General features: G+C 51.3%; 1 protein-coding gene across 1 annotated transcript in view; it reads right to left on the bottom strand.

Annotated features, from left to right (window-relative positions):
* The window catches only part of ATP12A (ATPase H+/K+ transporting non-gastric alpha2 subunit), a 31,422-nt gene extending 20,039 nt beyond the window's left edge, over positions 1-11,383 (bottom strand). The window contains exons 1-8 of the mRNA XM_054529518.2: positions 11,134-11,383; positions 10,203-10,361; positions 6,599-6,658; positions 3,446-3,649; positions 2,592-2,705; positions 1,490-1,624; positions 1,241-1,358; positions 712-980 (exon numbers count right to left, since the gene is read on the bottom strand). Of these exons, the coding sequence (XP_054385493.2) occupies positions 712-980; positions 1,241-1,358; positions 1,490-1,624; positions 2,592-2,705; positions 3,446-3,649; positions 6,599-6,658; positions 10,203-10,361; positions 11,134-11,142 (1,068 nt within the window). The 5' untranslated portion in view covers positions 11,143-11,383. The remainder of the gene's footprint in view (positions 1-711; positions 981-1,240; positions 1,359-1,489; positions 1,625-2,591; positions 2,706-3,445; positions 3,650-6,598; positions 6,659-10,202; positions 10,362-11,133) is intronic.
* Positions 11,384-12,706: the final 1,323 nt, after the last annotated feature.

The following is a 12,706-nucleotide window of genomic DNA, read 5'->3' as shown; positions in this document are numbered from 1 at the left end:
CCAGATCTCAAAGGGTTCTTTTGGCTCCAATTTCCCCAAATTACTATCTCCTGGAGTCAGAAGAGACCTGGACTTCAAAAACTTCTTCTCTTTTCTTTGGTCAGGACAATAGCAGGCCAATGATCATGTAGTCACAAAACTGGAAACATAAACCCCCTCCTCTCCTACCTCTTGGGACCCCCACAGGAGAGACTGAGGAGGAGGGCATTCTTCTCTAGGGACTGAATGACATGGGCCCATACAAACAGCTGGGTCTAGGGTTGGCCAGGAAAGGGCTGGAGTCCTCGGCAGGAAAAAATTGGAGGAATTTTTTTTTTTCCCTAAGAGAGGTAAGTGGAGTGTGGCAATGTGCCTAAATGCCTAAGTTGTAGCAACTGCCAAAGAAATGTGGGGAAGGCATCAGGCTTCTAGAAAACCTGTGAATGGTGGAGTCTGTCTTATCTAGATCTTAAGGGGCAGAGTAAGCTGTGTGAATTGCAGATTGAAAGCATAATGTTTTCAAGGAAAACGCAGTCAAATATTAAAAATATGACAATTTTTTTTTTTTGTCTCTGTAAGGAACAGTCTATTCAGAATGTTCCACGGTTGTCCCTGGTGGGGAGGGGGTGGTGCTCTGGAGTTGGGGGAGATTGCAGTTTGTGTGGGCGCCTCCCCAGCACCAATGCTTTGTCCACAGAGCCGGGTGCAGGCTGTCTAACGGCATGGACTCACAGTGACAGTGGCCAGGAGGCCCTCAGGCACATTGGCCACAATGATGCCAATGAGGAAGATGATGGAGTCCAGGACTCGATACTTCAGGGACACAGCGATGATGAAGAAAAGGACGCCGATGGAGACAGCCACTCCTGCCACAATATGAACAAAGTGCTCGATCTCAATGGCAATGGGCGTCTTCTCATTTCCAACTCCTGAGGCCAAGGAGGCAATATGGCCAATGATGGTGCGGTCACCCGTGTTGATGACCATGCCGGTGACAGTGCCTACAGGGGAAGTAGACATTTTATTCCAGGGGTCCTCAGCTAGGAGGGGAGTGCAGCCAGCTTGCAGCCCTCTCTAGGGGCTGGCAAAATCAATAGGCACACCACATTCCAGAGGCAAAGCATCGTCCTCTAGGCCCTTCAGTTCCACGATTCCTCTGGGATGAGCTTTGTAACAGGGTGTGGCAAAGGACAGACCTGAGAGCCCAGGAGGGAGAAAGGACACAGGTGGACATGTGGGCTGAGAGCCAGAGACGTTTTACCTTCCAGACACGTTGTGGAATAGAAGCAGATGTTCTTCGTTTCCAGGGGGTTTTCATGGGTAAACTCAGAGGAGCGGGGCTGGGGCTCAGACTCCCCCGTGAGAGATGAGTTATCCACCTAAAAGAAATGTTGAAAATGGTTCACAGCTGGGTACCTCATTCCCTGCCTCTTATACTGATGCTGGGAAAGACCACAGAGCCAGTGGGTTTAGAGCATGGTCCTTGGGATGGATGCCCCCTGACGCTTACCCGACACCCTTGAGAAGACAGCACCCTGATGTCTGCGGGGATCTGGTCTCCTCCTTTGACCTCCACAATGTCCCCCACCACCAGCTGCTCTGAAGGGATGGTCTTCTTCTCAGAATCTCGGATGACGAGAGCTTGCTGCAGAAGAAAACCATGACAGATGCCTCAGATCCTGGAAGGACACCGGCCCTCCTCCCAAGTCTGTGCTGCACCGAACCCCAGGACAGAGGCCTTGGAACTTCCTGGTCACTGTCACTGTTGAGTCCATGCTGTTAAGCAGCCTGCACCTGGCCCTGTGGACAAAGTATTGCTGCTGGAGCCTGAGGCTGTCAGAATAGCAAGAATGAAACAGAAGACTGCTTCACCTGAGGCCTAAAGACTCTAAGAACTACTTTTTCTTGAGCTCATGGAGATGTTCTTGGAACAGAAGAGTCGCTGTTGGCCAGATCTGGCCAAGCCAGAGACCTGGGCCTCCTGGAAAAGGAGACCACTAAGGGTGAGCAATCCTGGCTGGGCGTTTGGGCAGACCACTGAAGATGGGGCTGGGGAGGGTGATAATCTTGCAAGTGTCAGGGAAACTTTAACAAGGTGATCTCCTGCTGCAAGCTTGGCAGGAGGCGTCTTTTCCACCCACAATCTCTCCTCTAGCCCACAGTTCTCTGGGCCAGAGACAGTGTGGACACCTGACAGGGGTTTTTGGGGAAGAAGAGAGCACTGGGCTTCCCTGCCAAATGCATTCTGGGGCTCAGGAGCAAAAATGGTCACAGATAAACAATTGCAGGCTGGCCTCCTTGGCTGCCAGTGAAAGAACACTCCCTGACCTTCCACAGGTCCCTTCCAGAACCCAGAAGGACTATCCACAAACACTGAGGAGCAGGAACAGAAGATGCCTTGCGCTAACCAGCACTGCCCTGGGTGCTGCCTCATTTGACCATCAAAATCCTGTGAGGAACTGGGGTTCTGACAGATGGGTTAATTCGCCCACGATTGCTCCGACAGGGAAGGAAGTGGGAACCCGTAGCCCTCAGGGCCCTGTGCCCCTCCCGGCTGAGGCTTCCTCACCCGGGAGTCACCAGAGGCCAGAGGATAGGTGGCTGCCACTCACCTGAGGGATCATCTTATTGAAGCTGGACATGATGTTGGTGCTTTTTGCCTCTTGGTAATAAGCAAAGATCCCCGTTAAAATGACCACCAGGCCAAGCACACAGCCCAAGTACACCTGCATGAGAAGGAGGGCGTCAGTCAGAGAAACCGGCAGCGGGAAGCAGCCAGGCCCTGGGGCTAGAGCTCTCCACGGGAGGATGCAACGCTGGCAGTTATAACCTGGTATAATTTACAGGCCATGGAATTCACCCATATTAAGTGCGCAACTTATTGATTTTTTTTTTCTAAGTTTACAGAGCCGTGAAACCACCCTCCACCGCAGCCTCAGAGCATCTCCATCCTGCTTGGAGATCCCCCCGGTCCCTCTGCTGTCACTCCCTGCTCCTGTCCCGTGCCCTGGCATCATGGATCTGGTTCCTGCTTCCAAGGATGTGCCTGTTCTGCACATTTCATGTCAATCCAATCCTATGACATGTAGCCTGTTGCCTCTGACTTCTGTCTCTTGGCATCACGTCGGCCAATTCAGTTCTGTGGATTTGGTACTCATGTCTCGGCAGGCACAGCCGCTCTCCGTGTTAAAGGAAGAGGTTAGCTTAGGGGAGACAGAGCCCCAAACTACTTCATATGGATGCAGATTTTCTCCCCCTTAAAAATTCAAGGTGTTTTGTGTATCCCTCTTCATGCCCACACTGCCTCTGGAACATCAGAAAGCCAGATAGAATTTCTGTTTTACAGCTGGGAAAATGCCTGACTTTCCCACACCTAGGCAGTGGCATCCAGCCCCCAGCTGTGTCCCCGAGGCCTCACTGGATGGCTCTGCCAGCAAAACCAGGAGGGGACACCCCAGAGCCTTACGTTGTTCAGGGATGCAGACTTGTCGCTGGAGTACTGAATCCCATATGCAATCCAACAGAGAAAGGCGCCCACCCACAGGAGGATAGAGAACCCCCCCACCATCTGCTTCAGGAACTTGACGATCTCAGGTGTCTGCTTGGGAGGGGTGAGGGAGTTGGGCCCATCCCGGGCCAGGAGCTCAGCAGCTCTGGTGCTGGAGAGACCCTGGGAAAGCCAAACAAAGCACATGCACAACCAAAACAAATATGAATTAGACATTCCTCCTCCCTCAGGGGCTGGGCTGCATATTTTTGCAGCTTGGGGTGAGGCATTAACATGCCCAAAGAAGGTCCCGAGAAAAGCAGACCGTGCCTCACTTCTCCAGCTGCCCAGCTTTTTTGAAAGACTATGTAATGCTTAATACCAGCCAGGCACTGTGCTCTGTATATTCACTCATTTAGTCTTTAAAATAACCCTTGAGGCAGGGGCCATTATTCCTTGGTCTCATCATTCGCAGAGGTGGAATTTGAGGCACAGAGAGATTACATAACCTGCCGGAGGGACCTGGCCTGTCAATGGTAGCGACCAGGTTCAACGTGGTGACTGGGTTCAGAGCCACTGCACTCTGCTCTGCTAAGGGGTTTTAGTTTCTTAGAGGTTTATCTGGCGAGGGGACTAATTTGATGAAGGAGGACTTGGAATGAAGAAGCTGCTCACCAGGGCTAAGGGCAATGCAGTAACTCCCCAGGAAATAGGGAAGCTTCTGGAATTCTGCATAGAGAGCATGTGGCTTTAGTTTCCATCCTTACACCTGCTCCTTTTCTACCTTTCTACACATCCAGCCTAAGTTCTCATTCATCTTGACAGGCATAAGTCCTACCCAAGCCCTGAGCCCATGTGAGCAGCCCCTGCCCTGGGGGGCCTGCCATCCATGAGGCACCCTCACCTTTGAAATCCTACATGTTCACAGGAATCTCCCCCCACAAACGATCTTTGGTGGACAAGTCTGTAGACAGCTCTTCTCCCTAATTACGTTGTAAGCTACTTAAAGGGCAGGACTCCGTCTTGGTCTTTTTTTTTGAGACAGAGTCTTGCTCTGTTGCCCAGGCTGGAGTGCAATGGTGTGATCTCGGCTCACTGCAACCTCCTCCTCCTGGGTTCAAGCGATTCTCCTGCCTCAGCCTCCCAAATAGCTGGGATTACAGGCAGCCGCCACCACACTTGGCTAATTTTAAAAATATTTTTAGTAGAGACAGGGTTTCACCATGTTGGCCAGGCTGGTTTCGAACTCCTGACCTCAAGTGATCTGCCCACCTTGGCCTCCCAAAGTGCTATGATTACAGGCCTGAGCCACCATGACAGGCCAGTCTTGGTCATTTTTGTGTTCTCTCCTGGGTCTCATGCTTTTTCTGTGGTAGTGATTCAAATATCTATTGAATGGCCAGATTCAGGCTCACCACCTCGATCCCATGTCCCTCCACTTCAATTCCTTTTCCAGAACCCCAGATTCATCTTTCCGAATAACTGCAGAACATTTCCTCAGGGGTGTTCCGGAGAGACTTCTGGTATAACTCACAATAAGTTCATCATCGCCTCCACCCTCCTGCCTTCCCTGCTCTCACCTCCCTGCCCCCACCCCAGCCCATCACCTGACCAGCTCTCCTCCTCCTGCTGCTATGACGTGACTAGCGAGATGAGGGGCTCAATAAAAATCCCCACAAGTCCTGCTGGTTGTGTCTCTCTGCAATATCTCTTTCTTTCTTTCCTTCCTTCCTTCCTTCCTTCCCTCCCTCCCTCCCTCCCTCCCTCCCTCCTTGAGACAGAGTCTCGCGCTGTCGCCCAGGCTGGAGTGCAGTGGTGCGATCTCCGCTCACTGCAAGCTCCGCCTCCCAGGTTCACACCATTCTACTGCCTCAGCCTCCCGAGTAGCTGGGACTACAGGCGCCCGCCACCATGCCCGGCTAATTTTTGTATTTTTAGTAGAGACGGGGTTTCACCGTGTTAGCCAGGATGGTCTCTATCTCCTGACCTCGTGATCTGCCCGTCTTGGCCTCCCAAAGTGCTGGGATTACAGGCGTGAGCCACCGTGCCCAGCCCTTTTTTTTTTTTTTTTTGAGATGGAGTTTTGCTCTTGTTGCCCAGGCTGGAGTGCAATGGCATGATCTCGGCTCACCGCAACCTCCGCCTCCTGGGTTTCAGAGATTCTCCTGCCTCAGCCTCCCGAGTAGCTGAGATTACAGGCATGTGCCGCCACGCCCTGCCAATTGTTTGTATTTTTAGTAGAAACGGGGTTTCACTATGTTGGTCAGGCTGGTCTCAAACTCCCAACCTCAGGTGATCTGTCCACCTCAGTCTTCCAAAGTGCTGGGATTACAGGCGTAAGCCACCACGTCCCGCCCCTGTAAGGTCTTTCGACACTATTTCAGATCCTCATTTCACAGTCCTGGGCTATTGTTCCATTCTTCTAGACCCTTCCATTTCTCACTTTTAAAAAAGAATCTTCTACGAGAACTGCCTTTTGAAAACCAATGAAATCACCTCCCTGTGTGGAAACTATGTCTCTTCTGCCTCTAAGACAGCTCCTACTCATTAGTTTAATGTGAATACTTTGACAGGTTCACCCTTCCTGGCTTCATTCCTGCTGCACCTGTCCCCTCTCCACGTATACTAGCTTCCGGCAAGCCCAGATTCTCTCCAAGCAGGCTCTGTGCTTACTGGCCCTGGGGTCCCCCATCAGCTTAAATCGGAAGCATTTTGAGTCCCAGTGCAAACATGGCAGCAGCCCAAGAGCCAGCTCTGGCCCCTTCCGTCAGAATCCACCTTTCTCCCAGCATAGCGTTCCTACTTCTTGTGGCCATCCCAGGGGGATAGAGTGACTCTCAGGACACTTCCGTACACATTTGCCTCCCCTACCCGGCCACTTTCTCCTTGAGGCCAGGGGTCATCTGTCCCTCTTTGTCCCCCTCACTGCCAGGCCAGTGTGAGCCCCAGAGCAGGTTTTTCTGTTGACTTGAACTGTGTCCAGATGCAAATAACTGCAGTCTCAAAGGTGCTGCAGGGGCCCCTCCTCCTGAAGGTGCCGCTACTCTTCCACACCCGCCCCCCGCCACACACAGCCTTCCCTCTGTAGAGTTGGGAGGCTTCTCTTCCAAATCCTTCGTTCCCACGACTCACCATAATGATATCTGTGCCATATTTCTCTTCCAATTCCCTATTGCTGAGTTTGTGGTCATCCTGAAGTCCATGAAAGGAAGAACAGAGTGAATTAGATAATTCCAAAAGACTCAAGCGCCAAGCTTTGACCAGCCATGGAATCTGGGAGTAGCAGCCCTGAGGCTGGGAGGGGATCAAGGAGTGTGGGGGACGGGAGAGAAAGAACCCCTGTGCCAGGCAGCTGCCCAGTGAAGGATGGCACTGCCTCAGGAGTGATTGTCCCTGAGTCAGCACAATCCTGCACTTGCTGGTACTACCCAGAAGCTGCCTGCAGCTTTTCTGAACAAAGCCATGCACCTCGCTTCAATCTGAACTCCAGGGCATACAGGTTCTGGCACCCTCGTCTTCCAGGTGTCAGTGAGCTGGAGGCTTCCCTCAGGCCTGAACCCTAGGATTGGCTGGGGCTGATGGCAAAACCACACTAGAACCGCTTCCTAGGCTGGCACAACTCCTCCTCCTTCGCTGTGTGGGCTCTGGCAGGGAAAAGCAGCTTCTCTCACTCAAGCTGTGATGCTCAGGGAGCTCACTGGGCAGAGAAATCCTGCAGGTAAAAGTTCTGCTGAGTAAACCCACACCATTGTGGCTGCCACTTGTGAATTCTGCTACAGAATCATTAGACTACAGCAGGGTTTCTCACCCGTGGCCCTGCTGCTATTTTGGGCAAATAATTCTTTGTTGTGGGCTCCACCCACTAACATCCTCCACTCAGTCGTGGTAACCAAAAATGTTTCCATTTTTCCCCTGGGAGAGGGGTGGGGGAATCCTCTTCTCCTCTTCCTTTGAGAACCACTGGGCTAAAGGACAAGAAGTCTCTTCCTGTAGCAGAAAACCTAGGGTAAGTCTTCCTTGCTCTCCCTACAAAGTCCAGCACTCAGGGTTTTTTAAACCCTCATTGTCTGAAACAAAGATTGATACTGTTGACTGGTGCTTACATCATCTCTTTTCTTAAGTACATGCAAAAAATAGTTCCACGTTGCAGTAAGAGACTAGGCCTTCCAATAAAACAGAATTCATTATTATCATTATTATCTTGCTTCTAGCCCTCTTCTCAGCCAGATTCTGTTTTGCTCCTTCATCCCTTCTACTAATACTGATTGAGTGTGATATTGCTGGGGATTCAGAAGATTAAGGCTGTGTTCTGCACAGAGCACAGCACAACCCACTAAGTTTTGGGCAGATACAGGGAGTGGATGATCGGAGCCATTGTTTGCATGCATGGACCTCAGACTTTAAAGTCCCTTCACCATGGGCTTGGGAATGAGAGCATGGGGAGGGGTGGGTCGAGGTGGTGGTGTGTATCTGGGGTGCCCTCTGCTGGCCAACACTGGACTAGCACAGGGCAGCACCCCACCCACCCCTCGGGTCATTGCCTGGCCCTTTTATCCAAAGGCCGGGATACTTCAGTTGTCATTAGGCACTAATTTGCCAAGAAAGGTTGGGAGGCAAAAGCATTCAATATGCTGCTGAGAATTACAGGACCCTTGTAATGTCAAGGGAAAAACAGATATGTCTTCAATCTTAAATGCTAGAGATAATGGGAAATAATAAGAACTATCTATCGTCTGGTGCTGTGCTGTCTTTTCCCCCTTTTATCTCATTTAATCCTCCTAGTAACTCTAAGAGGTAGAAAAAAAATTCTTGTATTTTTCAAAATAGGAAACTGAACTTCAGTTACACTGGGATTTGAATTGAGGTCAGTCCAATTTCAGGGATGTGTTCTTAAATGTCTGTCATGATAGATACGGACAAATGCCCAGTGGTGTGCTGTGAAATGTTTAACAAACTCTCCAGGAAAGATAAATACAAAGCTCGGATTTGTAGAGTTTGCTGATTTCTCACTAGAACCAAATTTGAAGCTGCTAACAGGATGTCAGTCAGCCTGTCAAGTTTCTGAATACTTAACAAATGGCTCTCTAGCACAAAAGAGACTCCCCTCGGGAGTCACAGAGCTTTAAGATCTGCCAAGGACGGTGGGGACAATCCAGCCCATCTCAAGCTTCGTGTAGAAGTTTCCCCTTCGGTGTTCCCAAGATAAAATCTGTCACATTTCAGACCCAAGGCAGTTTTATTATTAAAGTGACCAGTTTGGGCTGGACACAGTGGCTCACGCCTGTAATCCCAGCATTTTGGGAGGCTGAGGCGGATGGATCATCTGAGGTCAGGAGTTCGAGAGCAGCCTGGCCAACATGGGGAAACCCCATCTCTACTAAAAACAACAAAAATTAGCTGGGTATGATGGCGGGCGCCTGTAATCCCAGTGACTCAGGAGGCTGAGGCAAGAGAATCGCTTGAATCCAGGAGGCGGAGGTTGCAGTGAGCCGAGATAGCACCATAGCACTCCAGCCTGGGCAACAAGAGCAAAACTCTGTCTCAAAAAAAAAAAAAAAAAAAGGCTAGTTTTAATAACTCCAGAGCTCTTCCTTAATAATAATAATATTGTACTCCCCTAAAGCACGTGAATTACAAAATCCTCATCTCATTTTTTCCCCTCATAGAACCCCAGCAAATTATTTATTTCCCAATTTACATAAAGAAAATGGACCTTCAGTGAGGGTCAGTCATTTGTTGCCAGTTTCAGCTCAGTGGAGAAGTGGGACTCTGATGGGGCCTGAGGTCCTCCCAATCCAAGCTCCACATTTTTACCACTGAAACTGCTTTTCCATGCGGTTTCATACCTGCAATCTAGCACGGCCTAGGGGCTTTAGTTTTCCTCCTCAGAAGTTCCAGCTCAGATAGTTTTACTAATCAATTGAAAACTGGCAAGTGGTTACTTAACTCTCAACTGAAGCAGCTGCGGGGAGAGAGGTCTGGCCATGCCTGTGGGGCCTGGAATCAGAGGCTCTTCCTTCTGAGTTCTACAGGGACTGCCTCCAACCAGAATGCAGGAATCCTGCAGAGGCCCTGACCTCTGGGTGGATACTATCACACCATTCAAAACACACACACACACACACACACACACACGCGTGCACACACACACACACACACCACACATACACACACCACACACACAGCACACACCACACATACACACCACACTACACACACACCACACGCTACACACACACACCACACGTACCATGCACATACACACACCACACACACACCACACACATATATACCCCACACATACACACACCACACACATATATACCACACACATACACACCACACACACACCACACACATACACACACCATACACACACACCAGACACATACACACACCACACACACACCACACATACACGCACCGTACACACACCACACACATACACACACCACACACTACACACACACCATATACACACACCACACACCATACACACACACCACACACCATACACCACACACCACACATACACACCACACACATACACACACACCGCACATACACCACACAGACACACCACGCAGACACCACACAGCACACACAAGGAAACCAATCTCAAGGGGATTTCAAATCCCTCAGACTGAATGTCTGTGGTAAGAGGTGGGTTCTAGGGGCAAGCTCTTGCGAGGAAGGGCCATAGCCGGCAGGACCCCTGTGGCTTAAGGCTACTGACCAGATGGAGTTCTTTCTGAAACTCCTCTTTGTGATTTTTCTTTTTGAGTTCCAGGCAGTTGTTCTTCAGACCCCTGTACTTCTCCTTGCCATCCCCCTTGTCTGTTTTCACGATGTCCTTAGTTCCGCTGAGCTCCACGGAGTAGATTTCCGGGGTTTTCTGAAAGAGAAGCCCAGGTGCAATTTTGGCCCCAAATGGAGTTTCCGAAGAGGTGCTGAGCGCCCCTCTGCGGGGTCAGGACCTGCAGAAGTCAGGAGCCCCTTCTCCCTTTCCTTCCCTCCTCTGGGGAGGCCAGAAGGAGTCGGACAGTGGAGTCTCTCCCCCACCTCCCGCCGACCTTGGCTTCCTCTCCGCCCGTGTAGAGGGGAGGCGGGGTGGACACAGGCCAGCCAGCAGCTCCTCAGGGTGACCCTTCTCTGGGTGGAGCAGGTGGGAAGTTATCCCCCCAACTTCTGACTGATGCCTCCGAGGAGCTGTGAGGTTTCCTCTGAGGTGTGCCTCCCAGAGGACACAACAGCTGTGCGTCCTGTTTCTTGGGGAGGGGGCACCCACTAAGCTTACGACCCTCAGTTCTGATCAGGGGGCCCTAACCGGAGGGCTTTTCAGACCGCAACGCATCCATGTCACCCCATCCTCCGAGTCGGAGCCCGCAGGTGCCATGGAGCTGGCCTAGGACCCCTTGGCCCCTCCTCGCACCTCTGGACTGGCTTCTTTCCCCAGCCAGCCCCGGCGGCCGTACGGAGCCGTGGCGGGGAGTCAGAAAAGCGGTGCCCAGGCCGGGGGGCGCTCAGAGGAAAGGCGGCCTCCTCTTGCCCCGGGACGGGGCGTTTCTTCTTTTCGCCTTTTCCTCGCTTCCCGTCAGCCTGCTCCGGTCCCCGGGGGCCTTGGCCCAGGGTCTCGCGTCCTCGGCCGGCGCGGGGGCTGCACGCACCTGGTGCATGCTGGGCTGGTGGCGCCGCGGGCTGCGGGCGTGGAGGACGGATCCGGGACCGCAGTGGCGGAGCGCACGGTGGGGGGCCTCGTGAGGCTGTGGCAGTGGCAGTGGCTGAGGTGGTGGCGGTGGAGATACCTGCGGCGGCGCGGGCCCTGCAAGCACCTCCACGGCCGATCGCCAGCCGCTGCACCCGGGAGGTGCCACCAGCCTTAAATGCCGCCCGCCCCGCCCAGGTCCTCGTCAGGGCGCAGGCCAGCGGACGCCTCGGAGGGTAGGAAACCCGCCGGCGCGCGCGCAGGGAGCGGGACCCACAGCTAGGGGTCGGGAGAGTCCAGGATTGGGGACCCCCTGGGAATCCCCTTCCCTTTAGTAGCCGAACGCCAGGGGGCGGGGTCTCCAGGGGGCGGGTCCGGCGTCCAGGTGAGTACAGCCCTGGTGCCCGCTGGGCGCCCAGAGCCAGACCAGCTGCTCCGGCGAGCTCCCGGCGCGCCCACGTCCTGTCCAGGCTTCCCTGAAAACCCACACACGCCTTTTTTAAAAAATGTAATTTGCCTACCAATAAATCAATTTATAAAAATGTGTATGCAGAGAAGGGGAAATTGCAGTTTCTAACAGCAACTGCTGTTGGAGATGTCCCGGCTAGAAAAGGCCAATGTGTTTTTGAGAATGGATTTAGATAGGTAAATTCAAGCTTCCGAGAGAATTTGGGAATAACTGAGAGACTCTGAAGAGTAGCTAAATTAATTTGCCGGATCCAGATAAGAATTTGGAATTCTGAAACAATTTAGAGAGAAAGTGGGGAGGAGAGATGGGAGGATTAGGGTCGGCAAGACCTCAAGAACCTGGGGCCCCAGGCTGCGGGTGCGCAGGAGCGGAGGCTGTTGTTGGCTGGACTGGGCTGGAGAGGTCTGTCTCCACCTATTTATGTCACTCCCAGCTGAGACTCTATACATGAAGGAGAAGAGAATTTCTGACCCTGAAAGTTGATGTGCATACTAAAGCAGTGGTTGTTTTATACTGCTAAGTTTGGGTTAGTTTGTTATGCAGCAATAGATAACTGGGACATGCTCCATGCTCTTAGTGCCCAGCATGAGTTTTTGCACAGGATAGAAAAGGTATTTTCCCCCTGACACTTGAAACATAATTACTCCAGATGAGAAAGATAGCCTGAAAACAATATTATTAGAGAGATATTTAACAGTTAACAGTGGAGGAAATCAAACACGTTCTTTTAAAAGAATGAATCGTGAAGTCTTAAAGTCAGTGAAGAATATTAATTAATGGAGAGGAACATAAAAAATAAAACCCACGAACAGAGTTTAGTAATCAGCACCTATTTAGAAGAACAATAAGAAATTGACATGATTGAAATATATGAAAGGGAGTAGAGATAAGTTTCAAAAGAGGGGGCACTTTATTGGGCCCTTGATGCTCTGCTAATAAGTTTCCATTTAGATAAGGACTAATAGGAGGGTGCTAAGTTTTATTCTTTTTTAAAGTTATATATCAAATATGGTAAGAAAGATTGTCATTTTACCATATTTAAAATGACTAAGAGTGAGGAGTCCAG

This window comes from Pongo abelii, chromosome 14, assembly GCF_028885655.2.
Source record: "Pongo abelii isolate AG06213 chromosome 14, NHGRI_mPonAbe1-v2.0_pri, whole genome shotgun sequence".
Classification (NCBI taxonomy): domain Eukaryota; kingdom Metazoa; phylum Chordata; class Mammalia; order Primates; family Hominidae; genus Pongo; species Pongo abelii.
This window is presented reverse-complemented; position numbering and strand designations above follow the sequence as displayed.